Source organism: Lepidochelys olivacea (assembly GCF_965140295.1).
Source record: "Lepidochelys olivacea isolate rLepOli2 genome assembly, chromosome: 2".
Classification (NCBI taxonomy): Eukaryota; Metazoa; Chordata; order Testudines; family Cheloniidae; genus Lepidochelys; species Lepidochelys olivacea.
Window position 1 is genome coordinate 192,329,479 of NC_140412.1, and position 21,947 is coordinate 192,351,425.

At 39.5% G+C, this 21,947-nt stretch overlaps 1 protein-coding gene across 1 annotated transcript in view; it reads left to right on the top strand.

Moving 5' to 3' along the window:
- The window catches only part of MRPL3 (mitochondrial ribosomal protein L3), a 67,225-nt gene extending 45,683 nt beyond the window's left edge, over positions 1–21,542 (top strand). Inside the window, exon 10 of the mRNA XM_084618491.1 lies at positions 18,334–21,542. Coding sequence (XP_084474617.1) covers positions 18,334–18,483 — 150 coding nt within the window. The 3' untranslated portion in view covers positions 18,484–21,542. The remainder of the gene's footprint in view (positions 1–18,333) is intronic.
- Positions 21,543–21,947: the final 405 nt, after the last annotated feature.

The following is a 21,947-nucleotide window of genomic DNA, read 5'->3' on the forward strand; positions in this document are numbered from 1 at the left end:
TTTTAAAATGGAATCATACTATCTGGGTTAATGTTGTAGTGAATTCTACATGAAAAACTGGAGGTTTTTTGTACGTTCTCTTGCCCCGCATTCTCTATCTCCCTACTCCCCATAGGGGGTACGGGGGGAGAGAAGCAGGGAGAGAATGCATTTCTTATAGAATTAAGTATAAACATATACTGTACGAAGGCTTTTGTTTTTTAAAGATATTCATTGGATAAACTGAAAGAAGCTATAAAAATACTTTGACTTTTTCCCCCAGGAATCTTTAAACTTTTAAAATTTTCTTTCATTAAAATATTATGAATAATAATGAAATATGCAAGAAGGGGACATATACTAAATTACTCAGTAGTGGGGCTGGGCAAATTTATTTATTATTTATTTGGTTTGCTGTCAGTTTTGAGAATTGGGGGGGGGGGGGATTCTGTTTGGCTGAAACCAAATTAAAAAAGCCTGTCTTGGTGATTTTTAAAGGGTTGGATTCACAAAATGTGGGGCGGGGGGGAAGGGAGGGGCAGGTTGTAATGCTGGTATTATAACAGTTAGCCAAGTTAGGGCACTGACCTCGTATGTGGGAGACCTGGGTTTAAATCCCCATTTCAAAGCAGGGGTTTCAACTCAGGTCTCCTAACTACCATACTATGGGGTATTCCGAGACGTCTGTCTCTCTCTCTCCTGGTGAAGCAGTTCAACTTTGTATGAAATAGCTGGGTAGTCATTAGGCCAGAGAGACACAGAAGAAATGACTGTTCAGCCTTGAGGTTAGGGTTCAAATCCATGCTCTTGAGCGGGGATTGAAACCCAGATCTCCCACAGCCCAGGTGAGTGCTTTAATGGTTGGGCTAAAAATTATAAAATGGGTAGGTAGTACCATCACCACCTCTTCCTGCCATTTTGTGAATTTAGCCTGAAAAAAAAAAAAAGCTGGCCGAAACTATTGGGTGAATTAGTGTCAAATTTGCAAAGAGTTTCAGATTAACTGAACTGCATGTTTAGGTGAATATAAATTGTTTTTTTCAAACAATTTTGCCCATATCTACTCTACCTCACAAGAGGTGCTCACTATCTCCCAAGAAGGATTCAGCCCTTATTTGAGTCAAGTAGGTACTTCTATCTTTCTGAATTATAAGACTTTTGCTTAGTTATCATAGCAAAGAATGAGAATTACAGTTCAGCAAATTGTAACAAGCCTTTCTGACCATTAAAATCTCAGATACTGCAGAGCAAGGTTATTCTCACTAGGAGAATACAACTATTTGTCTGTAAACTAAAGACAGATTTCCTGTAAGTTGTAGTGTTTGTCCCTTTTGCTGCTTTTTTGACCCCCTCTACAGTAGTAACCCTCTAGAGCTTAGTTACTAAATGAGGTCTGTGGGTGGAATTTTCAGAAGTACCCATTTGATTTAGGAGCACATGTCCTCTTGACTTTCTATGGGTATGTGTTCGTAAGTCACTCCAGGCACTTCTGAAAATTTCACCTGATATTCCACTTTTGAGCTTGGTGCAGCTCTCCTACTCTCTATAGTTCTTAAATTGGGAGGGATTAAGTAGCTTTAATGTTTTTCCTTACAGGAGAGTTACTGGTATTTGGGCTACAGACAGTTTGTAAAAGGCCAGCTAGTCTCTTGGGTATGCGGTTGGGAGAAAACATAGGGTGAGGGTCAGGAAAGTGAATAATACACTCATCAAAGTAGTTGAGTGAAAATGTTACAATGTTTTCTATTTTCTCTTAGCGTTTTACTAAAAACTCTGTTGTAGTATATTAGTTGGTTTTCAATTTTTAAAAAGACTTACAAGACTCTGTTTTCACATAGCGATTAACTGTATCACAGTGTGCATTAGCAGGATATTCCTTAGGCAGTTGAAGGCTCATAGATAGGCTCTCAAGATACCAGAGGTATGCACCAATTGCCTACAAATGCACAACATAGCAGTGGACTATTGCTGTGCTAGAATGGGTTCAATAGTATAGTTTTTTGATATTGAAAACTATTTTAAAATTAATTTTAAGAAACACAGTCCTGTCACCGCAAAAGGCTCTGTTTTCTTCTTCTCCTTAGTCCAGTACTTGCCAAGAAAGATTCTGCTAGAAGAAAATAGTCTAGATGGTCACTTGCCTTGAAAGGTTCTTTATGAGCCTGGCAGCTAAAGGGGGGGATTATATTTTGCAAGCTCTTCTGAAAAGAGGTCTTCAAAAAATGATAGGTGGCTGAAAATGATTGTATATAAATAATCCTAAAGGCAATTTACACAATACTGTCAACCAAAAGAATGCTTATGATAATTAATACTCTTCAAGCCATGGAGTGTTGGACTCCAACGTGCAGGTCAGATCTGGTGTGCTGAATGGATTAATCTGGGCCTGTGATAGATTCAATCAAGAACATTCAGCTTTTTGTAAACAAAAAAAGCGCACACAAAAAGTAAATAGTTATATTGCAGGGGGGAGGACATTTATTAGATAATCAGCATTCCTTGGATAGTTATTTTGATAGTATAACCCTTATTGCTGTGCACACAATTCCAGAGAACTTTTATTAGATCAAAATAGTAAATATTGAGGCCATTTCACATAGCCCATATGAACTAACCAGGTTTCAGCTCTGGTTTCATAGATGAAGCTGCTTTCGCCTGGGGTGCCATTGTCTTGTCTTGTTTTAATAACAACAGGGTATCTTCAATAAACGTCTGGTGGCAGTAAAAATAGAGTAAGACTGGTTCTTCTTTAATCCTTGTTTTATGAGGTCATTGAGACTCAGAATATTGTATTCTATTTTCTGCCAGCCTACAGCTTTCCTAGACTTTAAGATCAGATTTCACTCTAAGTGGATCCTACAGATTCATTTTCTGAGCAGTGGCTTTAAGTTGCTTAAAGAAAAATCACCTGCCATATGAAGGTGCATTTAAAAAAAAAAAATCTTGTTTCTCCTTTTGCAGTATAAACTTTTGAATCACATTTTATTTACATCAGATAAGTCTTATTAAAACCCAGCACTGTTAGACTTGCAAACAAAGGGCTACAGCAGGGAACAATTTACTATTCTCTTTGAAAAAAGTGTACTGTAAGTGCAACATGCTGTGTCTCAGGGTTGGATCTTTTCCCTTGTCTATTTCCTTCTTTACTGCGCTGTCACATTCAGTTCGATTATACAGTATTCCCACTTGCATTTAGAGTTGTTGCTTTCTTTTTGCTTTAAAAGCAGCCCTGCTCTTGAAAGCAGACCAAAAAGATGTTAAAAAGTCCTTGAGACAGCACTTCTTCTCTAGTCAGCAAAACTGTTAACAGGAAGCTGAAAACTGCTGAGCCAAACCACACTAGCCAACCGAGTAAAACAAATGCATGGAAATCTATAAGTGAACAGCATAACAAATTTCAATTGTGATGACAGTCTCTTGCTGTGCCACTTAAGTGGATAGGTATTTGTTACATTACCTGTTTCAGTGACGACAAATTCAGTCAGTGGAACACTGAATTAAAATTTTTAATATAGTCCCTGATTTAATTAGAAAGGGGTTTTCCTTTTATACTTTACACTGTCAGTCCGCCATGGATGACACCTACTGACGTGCGTTGGAAGCTTGCACAAAGATCAAAGGCAAAATGTCTTCTTTATAGTTAGTAATGTTACTGGGCTTTATTTTGGGAAAATATGATGCAAGGTACTTTTAGGACTGCTTTGATATTTCTCCTTTTTTTTTTTTTTGGCAGTTTACATGTGGAAGTATCCACGTTTTGTGTACAGGCTGTGTTAATCATGTGCAAATTACATGCAACGGCACACTTGTGTTTGAAAATATGCTAAGTCACAGAGGAGTAACCTTAGCTTCCGCCAAATTTCAGATGTCTACAAGTAGACATTTCGGAACAGGCAAATAAGTACACGTTGCACTTGCAATCATTTGAAATCATTAGACTTCAGGGTCAACACTTGATTGAGAAGAATAGGGTCAATTCACATTTCAAAACGGTTTCAGACTAACACCATTACAACCATAAATGCTACAAACTTAATATTTTTAAACCCTTGTTTTTTGGCAATAAATAGCTGATTACTTTGACATTAGAGCATTCTTTAGTTAGTACAGTATACAGTTATTACAAAAAATATAAAAATCACCTGCACAAACACATTCAGTAATTGGGAAGGGGGAATATCAAATCAATGAGTGAAGGAATGGGGCAGACCGTCTGATAAAATAGGGAACTAACTTCAGTTAAATTAGCAATAAACAAGTCCAGTAGAGTGCTGTGCCTGAGAATTAAGCCCTTCATGCCAAATGAAGAGAGGCTGCCAAATACATTGTCTGCCACATAGCCCTGAAGCATGTCTGAAGCCACTCAGTAGATGAGAGCTCCTAGGTCTGCGGGTTCTACCTTAGGAAGAATTTTCCAAAAACAGCATAGTGTGGCATACTACAGATATCAGATACCTAATCAAAACTAATTCCTTAGATATTACCTAGTGCTTGAGTCCCCATGCTCATTCTGAGGTTTATTGTAGTCATAAATCCAACTCATTGCTTCAGACACCTCCTTTACTGCCATCTGAATAAGCATCCTAAGGACGGGCTAGGATAAGCCCATTTTTTTGGAAATCTCTCTGTTAAACTCATTTGGTGGAATACCTCTTGCATGGATTTTCTCTCCTTTTCTCTCCCTTTTCAACTAACCTTTCTACACTTTTTTTTTTCCTTGTTTGGAGCCCACACCTCCTAACTTCCTTTCAGGATTCTTTGTCTACATTTACACATACTTTTTCTCTCTACTCCAGATTGAGAGTAGTTTGGTCTTATGGCAGGGGTAGCTGCCCTGGGACACCACCTTTCATAGGTTGCTTTGGATTCCGGTACAAGCTGCCTGTAACAGTCCTATTGAATGAGACTAAAGCACTTGGTGGCTGGAAACCCCTCTTCATCTGAGCCCAGAATAGGCAGGAACATAGTAGCAATATTTTTTCGTAAGAAAAGAGGAAAGGGACAGTGCACTAGAGACCCTGTCTGTTGCTTGGCAACCACTAAACCACCTTTTAGTGCACCTTGCAGATATACTGTGTGTGTGTGTGTCTGTGTGTATGTATATTTAGGAATACGTGTATCCACGATAGGTCCAGAATGTGACTAATCACATGAATTTTCAGGCCTTGTTTTCAGCAGTGAAAGAGTGAAGTTTCAGAACTGAATGCTGGTGAATCCCTGGTTTAATTAGAAGGGGCTTGCCTTTTATACTTTGCACTGAACCACGCAGGTAAATAACTTTGACAAAGTAATATTTCTAATCAGCTAGAAAAGCTTGCTTTGTCACTTACATCTAAGAATATAATTTTAAAAAAAAAACTACTTTGAGCAAGAATGGAAGAACTTTTCTGATACCAATATGAGTTTGAACACTTACAAACTGGGATTTTTGATTACTGAAGCAACCTACTTCAGGTAATACCTATGTCCTTCTTTCTATTCCTTTTACTGAGATAGAGGGACTGGAACTACTGGCTGTTCCACAGATGTAATCGAGAAGAAAAGAGGCAGAATCTGCTCTGTTAGGAGCTCACGATTCTGGAGTTATCTCCCTTGCCCTATACACAAGTTAATCTGTTATATTCTTAAAGGGAAAGCACAAGACTATTTCCTTATTAAATGGGTTTTGTAATACCTGAGGGGGTATCACAATTTAGGATTTTTTTTCATCTTTTGTTGAGGCACACAGTTGCCTTTGGACTTACTGTACTGATATATATCACATATAGTGAAAGCATGGATTCTTGCAAACACTAAGCAACCCTACTCACACATTATAAGTTTAAGAAGGAGGAATCCATGTACCTTTTTGCTGTTTAAAAACTGGTAAACTCTAACCATTGTTAGAGGATTAGACAAAGTTAATAGAAACTTTAGTAGATATCTTTTATGGGTAACCTTAATTCTGAATTTCCTGGGTTTACAATGCTTGGGTTTGGGGATAATTACATCATCTCTGTAATATTTTTTTTACACTTAAATTACTGATGAGTACTCTCAACTTTAACCCAATCAGTGTAGTTTTTTGTAGGGGATATCTACTTTAAAAACTTCTAAGGAAGGAGATTCCACCACCTCCCTAGGTAACGCATTCCAGTGTTTCACCACCCTCCTAGTGAAAAAGTTTTTCCTAATATCCAACCTAAACCTCCCCCACTGCAACTTGAGACCATTACTCCTCGTTCTGTCATCTGCTACCACTGAGAACAGTCTAGATCCATCCTCTCTGGAACCACCTCTCATGTAGTTGAAAGCAGCTATCAAATCCCCCCTCATTCTTCTCTTCAGCAGACTAAATAATCCCAGTTCCCCCAGCCTCTCCTCATAAGTCATGTGCTCAGCTTCTCGTCCACTGTAACCCCTAGGTCCTTTTCTGCAGAACTGGTGCCTAGCCATTTGGTCCCTAGTCTGTAGCGGTGCATGCGATTCTTCCGTCTTAAGTGCAGGACTCTGCATTTGTCCTTGTTGAACCTCATCAGATTTCTTTTGGCCCAATCCTCTAATTTGTCTAGGTCCCTCTGTATCCTATCCCTACCCTCCAGCGTATCTACCTCTCCTCCCAGTTTAGTGTCATCTGCAAACTTGCTGAGGGTGCAATCCACACCATCCTCCAGATCAGTAATGAAGTTATCGTACAAAACCGGCCTGAGGACCGACCCTTGGGGCACTCCACTTGATACCAGCTGCCAACTAGACATGGAGCCATTGATCACTACCCGTTGAGCCCGACAATCTAGCCAGCTTTCTATCCACCTTATAGTCCATTCATCCAGCCCATGCGTCTTTAACTTGCTGTCAAGAATATTGTGGGCGACCGTGTCAAAAGCTTTCCGAATGTCAAGGAACAACACGTCCACTGCTTTCCCCTCATCCACAGAGCCAGTTATCTCGTCATAGAAGGCAATTAGATTAGTCAGGCATCACTTGCTCTTGGTGAATCCATGCTGACTGTTCCTGATCACTCTCCTCTAAGTGCTTCAGAATTGATTCCTTGAGGACCTGCTCCATGATTTTTCCAGGGTCTGAGGTGAGGCTGACTGGCCTGTAGTTCCCAGGATCCTCCTTCTTCCCTTTTTTAAAGATGGGCACTACATTAGCCTTTTTCCAGTCGTCCGGGACCTCCCCCGATCACCATGAGTTTTCAAAGATAATGGCCAATGGCTCTGCAATCACATCCACCAACTCCTTTAGCACTCTCGGATGCAGCGCATCCGGCCCCATGGACTTGTGCTCGTCCAGCTTATCTAAATCGTCCCGAACCACTTCTTTCTCCACAGAGGGCTGGTCGCCTCCTCCCCATGCTGTGCTGCCCAGTGCAGCAGTCTGGGAGCTGACCTTGTTCGTGAAGACAGAGGCAAAAAAAGCATTGAGTACATTAGCTTTTTCCACATCCTCTGTCACTAGGTTGCCTCCCTCATTAAGTGAGGGGCCCACACTTTCTTTGACTTTCTTCTTGTTGCTAACATACCTGAAGAAACCCTTCTTGTTACTCTTATCATCTCTTGCTAGCTGCAACTCCAGGTGTGTTTTTGGCCTTCCTGATTTCACTCCTGCATGCCTGAGCAATATTTTTATACTCTTCTGTGGTCATTTGTCCAATCTTCCACTTCTTTAAGCTTCTTTTTTGTGTTTTAAGATCAACAAGGATTTCACTATTAAGCCAAGCTGGTCGCCTGCCATATTTACTATTCTTTCTATACGTCGGGATGGTTTGTCCCTGTAACCTCAATAAGGATTCTTTAAAATACAGCCAGCTCTCCTGGACTCCTTTCCCCCTCATGTTATTCTGCGAGGGGATCCTGCCCATCAGTTCCCTGAGGGAGGCAAAGTCTGCTTTTCTGAAGTCCAGGGTCCGTATTCTGCTGCTCTCCTTTCTTCCCTGTGTCAGGATCCTGAACTCAACCATCTCATGGTCACTGCCTCCCAGGTTCCCATCCACTTTAGCTTCCCCTATTAATTCTTCCCAGTTTGTGAGCAGCAGGTCACGAGCTCTTCCCCTAATTTATTCCTCCAGCACCTGCACCAGGAAATTGTCCCCTACACTTCCTGGATTGCCTGTGCACCGCTGTATTGCTCTCCCAGCCGGTATCAGGGTGATTGAAGTCTCCCATGAGAACCAGGCCTGCGATCTAGTAACTTCCATTAGTTGCCGGAAGAAAGCGTCGTCCACCTCATCCCTCTGAGCCGGTGGTCTGTAGGAGACTCCCATCACGACATCACCCATGTTGCTCACGCTTCTAAACTTAATCCAGAGACTCTCAGGTTCTTCTGCAGTTTCATTCCGGAGCTCTGAACAGTCATACTGCTCTCTTACATACAGTGCAACTCCCCCACCTTTTCTGCCCTGCCTGTCCTTCCTGAACAGTTTATATCCATCCATGACAGTACTCCAGTCATGTGAGTTATCCCACCAAGTCTCTGTTATTCCAGTCACATCATAATTCCTTGACTGTGCCAGGACTTCCAGTTCTCCCTGCTTGTTTCCCAGGCTTCTTGCATTTGTGTATAGGCACTTGAGATAATTCGCCGATCCTCCCGCTTTCTCAGTGTGTCCTTTGCATTTGCCCTGTCCTGGTACATGAGACTTCTATTTCAGTTGAAGGAAAACTATGGCATATCTGCAATTTTCCTTTGAGGAAAAGTATGAAGTAAAGATACAATTCTTCAACTTAAATGTTCTGTCTAGTCTTTTAAGGATGCTATAGGTCTAGAAGAGGTATGGTAGTTCAGTATGCGTTCTGTAGCCACAACTTTCTAGCCTTTTCACATCAGAAAAATTAGGACAGAAGCAAAAATATTAGACTTAGTTTGTACACTTCAACAAGTTTTCTGCTTCACAAGCAGTCTGCATTTTGCTGCTGTAGTTGCTAACACTGACATAGCCTGCAGCCCTATTAAACTGCAAATGTGAATATGACTTAATCGGTTCCTAAATGGGCATCAAACTTGATGCTTAAGTATTTTATGCTGATGGATTTCTGAAATTGAATTGTATTTCTGTTTATACTGCCAATTATGCTTGACAGTACATGAATAATGTATATCCACAGCTTATTAAGTATCTGCAAAGTCCATTGCCTTTGTTTTATAGACTTAATGACAAAAACGTGACCAAACCAGTTTTAACTTTCTGCATGTAAAAAACCTTTCGTTTGTTTAAACTATTTTATTCACTCTTCAATAAAAAATTACAAACAGATATAAAAGGGAATATAATATTGTAGATAAGCAAAACAAAATACATAATACCACTACTAAATTTAATTATACCACCTAAATATTACTGGATACTCAAAGCTAACAGGATACTAGTGTTTGGTTACCTTCCGTGGATCAGTTCTTAAATCTCAGGCAGAGAACATAGTGGATTAAAGCTTCAGACCTTTTTCTGTCCCTAGGATGGCCAATAAAATTCAGTTCTTGGAGAACAGTACCTTACCTACAAAGAGTGCTTTTAATATGTGTAAAAGTATTACAGTACCAACTCTAACAATATATAAACTAGACACCGGTGTGCTCAAGATGTTGACTGTAGCGCTAATGGTAGAGTGTGTGTTTTGCATGTATGTTCCTTTCCATGCTCCTCTGCAGTCCTGAGTTTGAATATGAAGCTAGACTGCTACTAGAGAAATGGTGCTGTTTTTTTATTTTTTTTTAAAAAGGGGCAATTGACCATTGTAACTGGGTCAGTAAGGGACGTGGTGGCTTCTCCATAACTTGGCATCTTTAAATCAATGTGGGTGTCTTTAAGAAAATATGCTGTAGCTGACCCTCAAGATATGGGCTTGATGCAGGTATGACTGGGTGAAATTCTGTGGTACAGGAGGTCAGACTAGGTCGTCATAATGGCTTTTTTTGGCTTTATAATCCATAAAGATAATGGCTCTTAAAGGTTCATTAGGAGAGCATCATGGAAAACAGGCCCAAATCCTGCAAGCTGCTCCATGCAGGCAGACCTTGCACCCACACAACACATTGTGTGGGATCAAGCAACCTCAGCAGTCCCTTTGTGTGTATTTATTATGATGTAGTCTTCGTTACATGATTGTATACTATTCCTCCCCCCTTCCCCCTCAAGATCTCTCCCTATAATCAGATTGATGCTTCTGTTGCTATTAATACATAGAAAGAATACAATAATTAAAGGCTTGATCCTGCAACCAACTGAGCTTTGCATGCTACTGAGTTCATAGAGTCCTGAGGGAGTGTGCTGCGCCCCCTATGGAAGTGATGTGCAATCCATAGGCTTCCCAGCCAGCAGGGTGCCTTCTGCAGAGAAGCACATGGCTCCAGGATGCTGCAGGGAGGGAGATTTGGGCTGTGGTCATTTCAACCACTGACTTTCTCCCTGGATATTTATATCTTCCAAGATACATCAGTCTCTGCTCTGAAATATACTATTGCTGAATTCTTGCATTGCTACTTCAGAGGACACTGAAGAACAAAAAAGCTCATAGGGGGCTCTTCTTTTTTGACACTTTTTCTAGGTCAGGATATCCTCAGGCTGTTCTTGTCCCTTAGTATCTGGGTTATGAGCACTTTACTAGCACTTATACTTGAATCACAGTAGCGTGTAACTGCTGTAGTATGCAACTAATTCTTCTGTTTTGTTTTTGGTCCACGGCTTACTGTAGTAACACAGTATTTAAAGTCTTCAGTGTACTGTCCTTATAAGCATAAAAGAAACCGTTTAATAGCCGTCTTAAAAAGAGAGAACCATTACATTGCCTTTTAACAATGAAGCACATTTTTAAAGTGAAAATTTTAAATTCCTTCCTTGGTTGCATACACCTGTAACAGCAGCCCTCTAAGCAACCTTCTAAAGACAAAAGGAAACGAGACCTTTTTTCAGTTTGGCATAAATGCACCTGTGTTTGCTGTGACATCAACAGCAAAGCTTACGCAGTCAACCCACAATTGGTGAAAGAGTTGGATGTAAAACGCTGGAAGAGAACACAAAAAGAGTGCTAATTTCGGTTACACTAGCAAATCAAAAGAAAACAGTTGTTACATCAAATGTGCCTTGTGTTCCTGGAACGTGTGAAACTCCAAAGGGTGTTGTAAAGAAAAATGGTATTGCTGTATTCTGCTGAAAAGGACAGAGGGTCTCTTTGAAGTATACTGCAATACATAAGAACCCACCTGAACACACACAAAAAAAAACGCTTTGCAAAATGCAACTTTAGAATTAATGTGCAGAATGTAATGTTAAGGCCAAACAGGGCTATTGGACGAACACAGGTGAACTGGCATTGGACAGAAGTTTGAGAAGGTTATAAATATCAACAGTTAAGAACAGATACTTTATTCCTAAATCCTAGAATAAAAGGGTGTTTTAAAACTTCTCAATGGAAAATAAAACTGAATATTCATGTGCTGAAACAAGTGGTTGATCAACTTCTTAATTCCTTTTACTGACAGGGAATTCAAAACAGTCCATAATGGGTAAGCACAGTATGTCATTTCATAATGAGAACGATTCAAAATCGCCAAAAATGTACAAACAAAAACCTAACCAACTGAGTAAGCTATCAATGGAATGAACTAAAAGGCCATCACGTAAAAACCTGGCTTCTGCCCCAAAGTGCATACTCCTAAGTGATGAGGCAAATAAAGCTCAAAAATGGACAAGAAGGTTGGCCAGTGGAAGAGAAGGACAAGGGCAGCGCTAATAGGATTGCACAGTGACTGGACCCACGGGAAGGAGGCTCTTGAGGAACTCCACCAGGATGTCAACAATTTTCATCCCACCATCAACCTCAGCCTTGACCAGTCCACACAAGACATCCACTTCTTGGACACTACAGTGCAAATAAGCAATGGTCACATAAACACCACCCTATACCAGAAACCTACTGACCGCTATACTTACCTACATGCCTCCAGCTTTCACCCAGACCACATCACACGATCTGTTATCTACAGCCAAGCTCTAAGATACAACCGCATTTGCTACAGTCCCTCAAACAAACACCTACAGGAGCTCTATCAAGCATTCTCCCAACTACAATACGCACCTGCTGAAGTGAAGAAACAGATTGACAGAGCCAGAAGGATACCCAGAAGTCCCCTACCACAGGACAGGCCCAACAAAGAAAATAACAGAACGCCACTAGCCGTCACCTTCAGCCCCCAACTAAAACCTCTCCAGCGCATCAGCAGCAGCAGTGCATTAGTTGGGGATTGGCCCTGTTTTGAGCAGGGGGTTGGACTAGATGATCTCCTGGGGTCCCTTCCAGCCCTAATATCCTGATAATATGAAGGAACTACAACCTATCCTGAAGGACGATCCCTCACTCTCACAGACCTTGGGAGACAGGCCAGTCCTTGCTTACAGACAGCCCCCCAACCTGAAGCAAATACACACCAGCAACTACACACCACACAACCCAGGAACCAATCCCTGCAACAAATCCCGGTGCCAACTCTTTCTGCATATCTATTCAAGGGACACCATCATAGGACCTAACCACATCAGTCACACCATCAGGGGCTCGTTCACCTGCACATCTATCAATGTGATATATGCTTTCATGTGCCAGCAATGCCTCCTTGCCATGTACATTGGCCAAACCAGACAGTCTCTATGCAAAAGAATAAATGGACACAAATCTGACACCAGGAATTGTAACATTCAAAAACCAGTGGGAGAGCACTTCAATCTCCCTGGACACTCAAAAACAGACTTAAAATTGGCAATTCTTCAACAAAAAAACTTCAAAAACAGACTCCAACGAGACACTGCAGAACTGGAATTCATTTGCACACTGTACACCATCAGATTAGGCCTGAATAAAGACTGGGAGTGGATGGTCTCTACAAAAAGAAATTTTCCCTCTGCTGATACTCTCACCTTCTTGTCAGCTGCTGGAAATGGGCCACCTTGATTGCATTGGCCCCGTTTGCACTACAAAAGTCATTTTCCCTCCCTTGGTATTCACCCCTTCTTCTCAACTTTTGAGAATAGGCCACTTGCACCTTAATTGAATTGGCTCGTTAGCACCCACTTGGTAATGCAACTCCCATCTTTTCATGTACTGTAATATATATTCTTTTTACTGTATTTTTCACTCCATTCATCTGATGAAGTGGGTTTTAGCCCACGAAAGCTTATAAATGTGTTATAAATAAATGTGTTAGTCTCTACGGTGCCACAAGGACACCTTGTTGATTTTGCTGATACAGACTAACATGAAGAGACTAACTCTGAAACAGTTACTCAGTAACTCATTTTCTTTTTTACAGTGAGGATGGCACTAAACTTTACTGTTTAGGTTACCTTGTTCTTGTGAGCTAGAACCTTGGCAGTCATGACGTTCCAATTTTAACCTCAATCCACATAAAAGATTTGTTTGACATAAGACGTAAAATGCAAATGATTGTCCACTCACACTGCAGCTGTCGTCGTAGATACATGGTGGAGATTGTGCATGACTGGAGAACAGCGTTAATAAGTATATGGCAGAAGAGAAATATGGCATCCTGGAGCAATAGATTGTGCAAAAACATCATGTATCATAACCAGCACATAATTCCAAGACCACCTAAAATAGTCTCAAGGATTTGAGAGCCACTTTGACATGTGAAACCAATTCCTCCTCTAACTCTAGCAAGCAAAATTGTGTTTTAAGCCTGGAAACTCGTTTCATTTTAGGAAGCTATTGAGACTTCGCAGCTGAAATTCCAACCTGCAGTTTCTGTCATAGGAAGCTAGGATGTTAAATCTAAGGCTTAGTTCACACTAAAGTTTTGCCATCATACTTAGGTAAGCTAGGAGTGGGTGGAAGGGTGGGTGGGGAGAAATCACACTTACTTTCTCCCCTCCCAGCGGACTTAGCTGTGCTAGAAAAAAAAACAGTTTAAATCCAACTGTGCTGAGAGCAGCACTTCTGTCAACATAGGCAATGTAGTTCATGGAGATGGTGTTACTATGCTATCAAACTCCTCCTGTCTGCTAATGGTGCACCTACACTAGGGGACCCTGCTGGTGTAGCTATACCAGCAAATCATTTGCCATGTAGACAAGCCTTTAGCAATGGTGTGGTCCCAAAATGTATATCTGTCAGGGTGGATTGATTTAAATCGTAATTTAAATTAGCAAATAGGAAGCCTTGATTTAAATTATCTATTGTAATCTTAACTTGGCATTTGTACTTTTTAGTTATTTTCCTAAATTGGTTGGTGCCATTTGGCATTACATTTTGCTAATCAGGAGGATAAACTCTTATATTCTTACACATTTAAGCAATTATATAGCTTAATATGCATTTATTCAGATTCTTAATTTTTACATTTTTTTCATTTTAGAAAATGGCAAAAGATGCATTTCTTATTTACTATATATATTTTTTTTACTTGTGATTTGTGTCAGGGTGCCTTTGGAAATTGGAATTCAATTAAATGCACAAAAACATCATTTTAAAATTGTTAACTAAAACGACCTTAAATGTGCTGGTTACATTAAAGAAAAGTTTATCAAAACATGTTTTTCATTTAAAACCAACTTACTAAACAAAGGAAATATCTGTAGTTGGTGAATTTAACTTTCTGGTTACCTTGTCCTTCAAGATTTTAGAACTAGTAGATCTCATTCTTTCACACGTAGTTTTCCTGATTAGATTAGAAGTGGAAAACTGGTTTTTCTGCTTTTTCACCTCTCAATGTGTTTCTCAACTTGGGTGAACTAGTAGTTGAACTGAACTAGTTGAATAAACTAAAATGAAAATATTCTCTCTGTACTTTCAGAAGAAGCTACTGCTGTTCAAAGCTGCTTTAGCACTTCAGAAACTCTGGTTCCACATGCTTAACCAATGAATTCCATAAGTTTAGTGGAGTGACTTTCTTAAAATATTGGCAGCAAATATGAACTGCTTAATATTTTTTTGTTTACTATACTTTTTAAATCTGTTTTTATCCACCCTGATATCTCTGCAGGACTCTGTGGGGAGGCTAAAGTACTATCAAGTATTCTGAGTAAAGTACTGTCTTCCTATCAGAACTGAATTGTCAGCTGGTATCGGATTGTTCAGGCCTGTCTTTTGTTCTGTTCCATTTCTGCCATAAGCAACTGGTTCCATTGTATGTGTTTTCCAGTCAAGTGAGACCAGTCTTTCAATTACTAAACTTACTGCATGATCTGTTATAAAAGTGGGTAATAAAAAAACAAGTTTCCTGTCTCTGCAGAGCATATTTATCTCTGTTGTAATATGTTACTTCTGAATATAGTTAAATTCAGTAGATGAAGGGGATTATTATAGCTTTCAGAAAGAACTCCATATATAGTAATATAGAAATGGTGAGGTTAGTTTTAAATGAGATTTCATTGCCCTTCAGTGTGTCGTTCCTTTTTCTGCAGAGATACCAGGCCTTTATCATCTACCTCATACAACCTATGGGCATGAGGAAAATATTTTTCTACTGATAATTCTACCTACTTATTTTCCTCAAAGATTGGATTTGCAAGGCTAAATTTAAAATTTTTTCACATGTAGAAAGGTCAATAGAAAAAGGTCAGTATGCTACTTTCACTGTAGCAATAGATTTCTTGAAAATTTACTGTTTCTTAAAGTTTTATGTTCTACAAACCTGGGTCCTGCTTCTGCAAGGACTTATGTTTGTGCTTTACTTCACACACTTCAGGTAGCTCCATTGAAGACAATAGGATTGCTTTCACTGCATAAAATTAAACTCATTTGTAAGCCTTAGCAGTATTATGGCCCACGTTTAGTTTTCACCAGATTCACGTCGGATTGCAGATATTGTCACAAGATGTCATAAATAATCTGACTTGTGTCTCATCTAAGAAAGATGGGTGGGGCATAAAAGTAATTAAATCAAACACATGAAGGAATGACAAGCACAATTTGCAAAAGTGCATATTTTTTTAAGAGTCCTGAATATAAGTGACACTTGAGTTAGAGGATAGTCTCTTATAAGGAACTTCCAGAATGCTGTATGATTAGATCCATTTCATAAATGAATTCTTGTTGCTCTGAAACATAAAGAGCATTTTATTTATTTATTTATTTATTTTTTCAACTGCACATATTCAAGAAACCTACTCCGTGCTGATTAGGCCACAGCTGGAGTATTGTGTCCAGTTCTGGGCACCACGTTTCAGGAAAGAGGTGGACAACCTGGAGAAAATCCAGAGGAGAGCAACAAAAATGATTAAAGGTCTAGAAAGCATGCTTATAGAATATCAGGGTTGGAAGGGACCTCAGGAGGTCATCTAGTCCAACCCCCTGCTCAAAGCAGGACCAATCCCCAATCTTTGCCCCAGATCCCAAATGGCCCCCTCAAGGATTGAACTCACTACTTTGGGTTTAGCAGGCCAATGCTCAAACCGCTGAGCTGTCCCTCCTCCCCCCTGCCCCCCATTTGCTGAGAGAAGATTGAAAAAATTGTGTGTGTTTACTCAGGAGGTGAGTTGATGTAACAGTTTTCAAGAGTATATAAAAGATTGTTAGGAGGGAGGAAAAATTGTTCTCCCCTCCCCGCACACAGTCCCTAGGTACCCCCTGCTGGCACCCTGACCTACCACCCCTCCCCCATGCATTCCCTAGCTACCCCCTGCCCGCACATAGCCCCTAGCTACCCTCTGCCTGTACCCTGAGTGGTTTTCAAACTTTTTGAGCTGAGTCCCTGCTTTGTTATATTTTTTGGTTGCATCCCTCCACAACTCAGGCAAGTGGGTGGCCTGCTGAGGTGAGTCAGGGGGTGGAGGTAGCATTCCCTCCCTGGACCCCGCTGTGTGGAGCTGGCTGAGCCCCCTCTTCCCCCCCCCCCCCACAAAAAAAAAAAGGAAGTCTAACTACACTTATCCCCAAGGGTCGCCCCCCCCCCAGCCTGGAGCCCAGAGTTCCCCCACACACCCGCTAGGCCCTGGAGTTTTAGAGCATGTTGAGAGGGGCCTCAGCAAGAAAAAGGTTGAGGACCCCTGGTCTAGAGATAATACTTAGTCCTACCATGAATGCAGGGGATTGGACTAGATGACCTCTCAGGTCCCTTCCAGTCCTACATTTCTATGATTCTGTGTGCAAGTGTCTTCCTAGTTTGCTCAGAGAAGTATTGTGAATTCATGCATAATGACCAGATTTGCACATGCAAATAGGGAGTTGTGTGTAGCTGGTCATTTGCATATGAGCATACAATTCATATGAGTTGCCAAAATTGTGTGTGTGTGAGAGAGAGTGCGAGGAGATATAAAGTAACCAAATACTTCTTAGATACTGAAGAGCAACAGTCGAAAAGACATAGCTTCTTGTGTTCTTTTGATTATATAGGTATTTACCATAAATTCTTATATGAAATAGCAATCTGTTTGTACTTTCTTTGTTACTAAACTACTGTATTTTAAATACAACAGACATTACGTTTTTTCTAAGTCAGGAAGAATTGATGGTGATAGCTATTAATTAAGTTTTAATATCTTCTTATAGCAAGCATTTTGTGTATCCAATATAAAAATCTAAATATTACAATTTAATCAGCTTTTGGTAAATACAGTTTCAGACTAGTATTTTGGTTGTACAAAGGTTAATGAGGAATGCAAACTGGTGACCCATATTAAACCCAATTCCTAAAATTCATGTGACTTTCTATTATTTTTATAAAGAAATATGTTTAGATAAGTAGGAAAATGTTAAACTCCATGTCTAGCACTTGAGTTTCTGAAATTGTAAGTACAGTCGTACTTCACACAGTCAACTTAAAATCTGGTCAGTTTAAAAAAAAAAATGAATGAAGTAGTTTCATCTCTCTCTCATCCTTTTGTACTTTTACAATTACATCTTCCCATTTAAAAAAAAAATTCTTTGTTGCTCAGTCAAAAAATTCACAGGTGCAGTAGGGAAATTTTCTAACTGAAACAAAACATGAAACTCTTGTACACAAAATGCTACCAGGTTCAGAAGTGAACAGACCTAGTTCTCTAATCTTTGTTAGATTAATCTTAGATTTTACTTACATTAATAGTAGTTAAAAATATGCAGACTATCGACTTAAAAGTGTTGTATGGTAGGTGTCATTTTTTACTCTGATTTCTTAGTGGTTGACTTTGATTCATCCCATAGCATGGTACAAAGGTTGAATTATTAAGTTTTTAAAGTCTAATGACTCAAGCACAAAATATTAGATTCATGAGCTGATATGGTCATTAATTTAACTAATGTCCAGACATGGAATTCTTTAGAAAAATAAGTGTAATTGAATGCTGTTTTCCTCATGCATAGAAAAAGAGTGATTTCCTGGGGTTTAAATATATTCCTATCTGTGAATCATCTGTTTGATTTATTAAACCTTTTTTCATTCTAGGTCAGAGATACAAATTTACCGACTTACCGAGACTGCAATAAAAATCCTCCATTCCCCACATTTTTTGCTGATGGAGAAGAAGAGCTACCAGAAGACTTGTACGATCAGGAAGTTTTCCAGTTCACGGATCCCTCTGTCACATATGTTTAGTGGTATTGACATCTTTAAGAATGTGCTCATTATTTCTGTGAACTTTGCAATGCTGAACAATTACAAACCCAGAAACTGCACTCTAGCTGAATGACCTGAACGCATCAAACATTGTTGGGTTTTTTTTTTTTTCAGGTAGCAAGATTTACTTGTTCCAAAACCATATTAAAACAGTGGGTGGTGGTAAGTTGGTGTGTCTGAGGGAAGGGTTGCAAAGTAATGGATATATTGCTGACTTATCTTTTTACATTATAAAATTGCCTCTTGTAACTTTTTCCCTTTCACAGACTGCCAAGATTTATATTTCTTTAAATCCATTGTCTTGGAATTATGTGCATCAGTTACATGATTGATGAAGTTGAGACTATTAACAGAACAAAATGTGTAGTTATTTTTTCCCCTGAGGGATATGTACTGATTAACTTGGACTAAACAGAAAATAAAATTTATTAAATATCCCATTTAGCCATCTGGGGACATAAATGGACTGTTTAGGACTTTACAAAGAATGGACTTGAAAATGTTGAGTAGAACGGGGCAGGAGAGGGGGGAAGAATTCTAACTCTCTCTTCTCAGGCCTAACACCAGAGGCAATTGCCCCGAAGTGCCTCTGGAGCTGTAATGTTTTTCACCTTTCATTTCCCTTTCTTCATCAAAGTGCCTTTCCTCTTTATTTTAATGCTATGCGTTTAGAGCAACAGTTATACAATATAAGTTTCCTAGAGGAAAGAATGAGACTAGCAGTGTCTGTCTGGTAAGAGTTGTGGCAGTGCTGGCTGGCTAGAAAGGCTAGACATTTTCAGTAATGTGGACACAAGGACTACAGTTGCTGCCTATTTGTCCCCTTCAGTGGTAGCTTGTTCTGATAACTTCACGAAAATGTCCCTCGCATACTGTCTCTGGAGAAATATGTCCCCTTCAATTGTCTTCATATCTGAGATTTTATATGGTTATGGAAGACCTTTGGGCCTGCCCTAGTCATCTTCGTCATTTAACAAAAATGAGCCGAGTGTGAGGGGTCTGTTGTACAATTAATTTCTCCCTATCACTCCTATCTTCTACCCAAGTATTCTTTTATAATGGTCAAAGTGCAAGTACTCTCCCTTTGGCTTTCTCTACCTTCCGTAAGTTATTTACTGTTTAAAGGCCTGATTCTTTTAACCATTACTTTACTTGCATGAACGTTTCCTTTGAAGTCCATAGGACTAATCACAAGCGTAAAATTAAGTATGTGCCTATCTGTTTGCTGAATTAGCACCTAATTGCCTACCACGTACTTTGCATGGTATAAGATTTTCATTCACATGTAATGTTGGGGAGGAGTGCATCCCTAGGTAAAGTCCCGTTTTATGTCTACAGTTCATGTAATGCTTGTCAGGAAATCCATCCATTAATTTTGTGCAGCTTCATGACAAAAGTTGATGTACTTTAAAATGTATTTTATATTTTACTAAACGATTTACCGAAACCTTGAGAACAAATATGTATGCCCATTCCAGAGGTGAGGTCCCATCCTATTTAAAAGCAATATTCATGGAGTTAGTTATCTTAGTTTATCCCTGAAATTTACTGAAGGTAGTTTGAAATTGTTGTTCTAATCTCTTGGATACAGTATACCTTTTACACACATTAGATATTCACAGGGGACATAGTAGTTTGGGAAGGATAATGTTGATATACTTAGTGCACACAATACAGAACTGTGAATTGGTAATATCTATGTTGTTACCACATAGCTTGGTTTAATCTCAGCAAGTATCTCTAAGTATAAGTAAATAGGGATATTGCATAACTCTCTCCCTTTACCCCTTCAAAAATAAAGATCAGGTCAGTCACCAATGCTCATATATCATAAACCTTAGAAGTACATTGCTAAGAAGTTAGCACTAGCCCTTTCCATAAGTCACGTATTCCAATTGGTTTTTTTAAGTGTCCATGAGAAAGTGGAATGTTGTAATCTGATGCACTGAATGGTCCTACTAATACTTGCAGTTTAGCCTCCTGCTGGCAACAATGATACTGTTTCCTGATGATAAACCCTTCAATGTTTGACCTGATGAACCTCCAAGTTTTTATAACATCTTAATTTTATTTTTATTGCTCTGTGAATATAATGTAAATTAAAGGCGTATCTGAAAGACAGCCATTCATGTCTTTTTGTGCAACTATATTTGCAGTGGTTAATACTGTGCAGCTGCACATATAGAATGAAAGTAAAGAAACCAATCAAATGTAGCTTAACATTAATAAACTTTTCATAATAAAGAAGGGGAATTTGTCATCTAATCTTTCAAGTGTAAAATGATATGTAAGTGGAATGGGAGATTTGATATGTCTATCTACATTTCATAAAGTCTAGATTCATAGATTGCAAGGTCAGAAGGGACAAGTGTGATCAACTAGTCTGCCCTCCTGTATAAAGCAGACTGTAGGGACTTCCCTGAATTAAAAGTTCTAGAAGTACAAGTTTTTAGAAGAGGCATTCGTAGTAGGGGGGAAAATACAACCTACCTCTTCAAGAGAGTGACTTGGTTTCAAAGTTAGCAAGTTTAGTTAAGGCAATCAGGGTGAGGGACAGGGGAGGACAGAGGCAATTGTGGACTGAAAGTCGACCTATGGTGTGCGTACGCCTTCTGTGAATCATTTGAAAAGTAAGAAAATGGGGAAATCCACTCCCCAAAAATGGTTTAACTGGGCCAATAAGCATAAGAAAACTTCAAAATATACAATGAATTTTGCATATGAGGTGGTGCTGAGGTCCACATCCAGGACATCTGGGGAAACAGTTCTGTGAACTGTGTCTCAGTATTATAGCAGCTCTGGGATATCAAAGGAATGTGAAAGGTGCAAATGACCAAGAAATTGAAGAAGGGCCATGAGGACCCTGGGACAAAGCAACAAGAAAGTGTGTGTGAGCTGTTGTCTGAGAAAATGACAGGCTGAGAGGAAAAAGCTCTGTGATAAAATAGAAGGTGGTGCCATTTATCACTGAACCATTTTTGTGTACCTAGCTGGCTTAACTTTTCAGAGTGTAAAACAAGCTATGTCATACAAAACCACTACTTTTGTTTGAATGATTTTCTTTCTGTTCTCAATAAATCTTGTCTTGGACTATTCTGGGAAATATTCAGAGAAACTCCACCTTGGGTTCTCACCTAAAAGGACATGGACCATGAGGTCCTGTCCCATAAGCTGAGTCAAGTATGGAAATGTTTTCTGATGGATGCTGCGAGAGGCGCTGAAGACTTTGAGAATCAAGTCAAAGCAGGTACAAGTAAAAAGGTTTTTTTTTTAAAAAAGTAGATCAGTAGAAAGTGTGATGGTGACATCTGTGCAATTAATTAGACCAGGAACATAGTAATTGTCATACCTGATCTGACCTGCCATGTTTCATCTAGTCCAGTATCCTGTCTGACAGTGGCCAACACCAGCTGCTTCAAGGTTTTAAAAAAAACTTTCAGTAG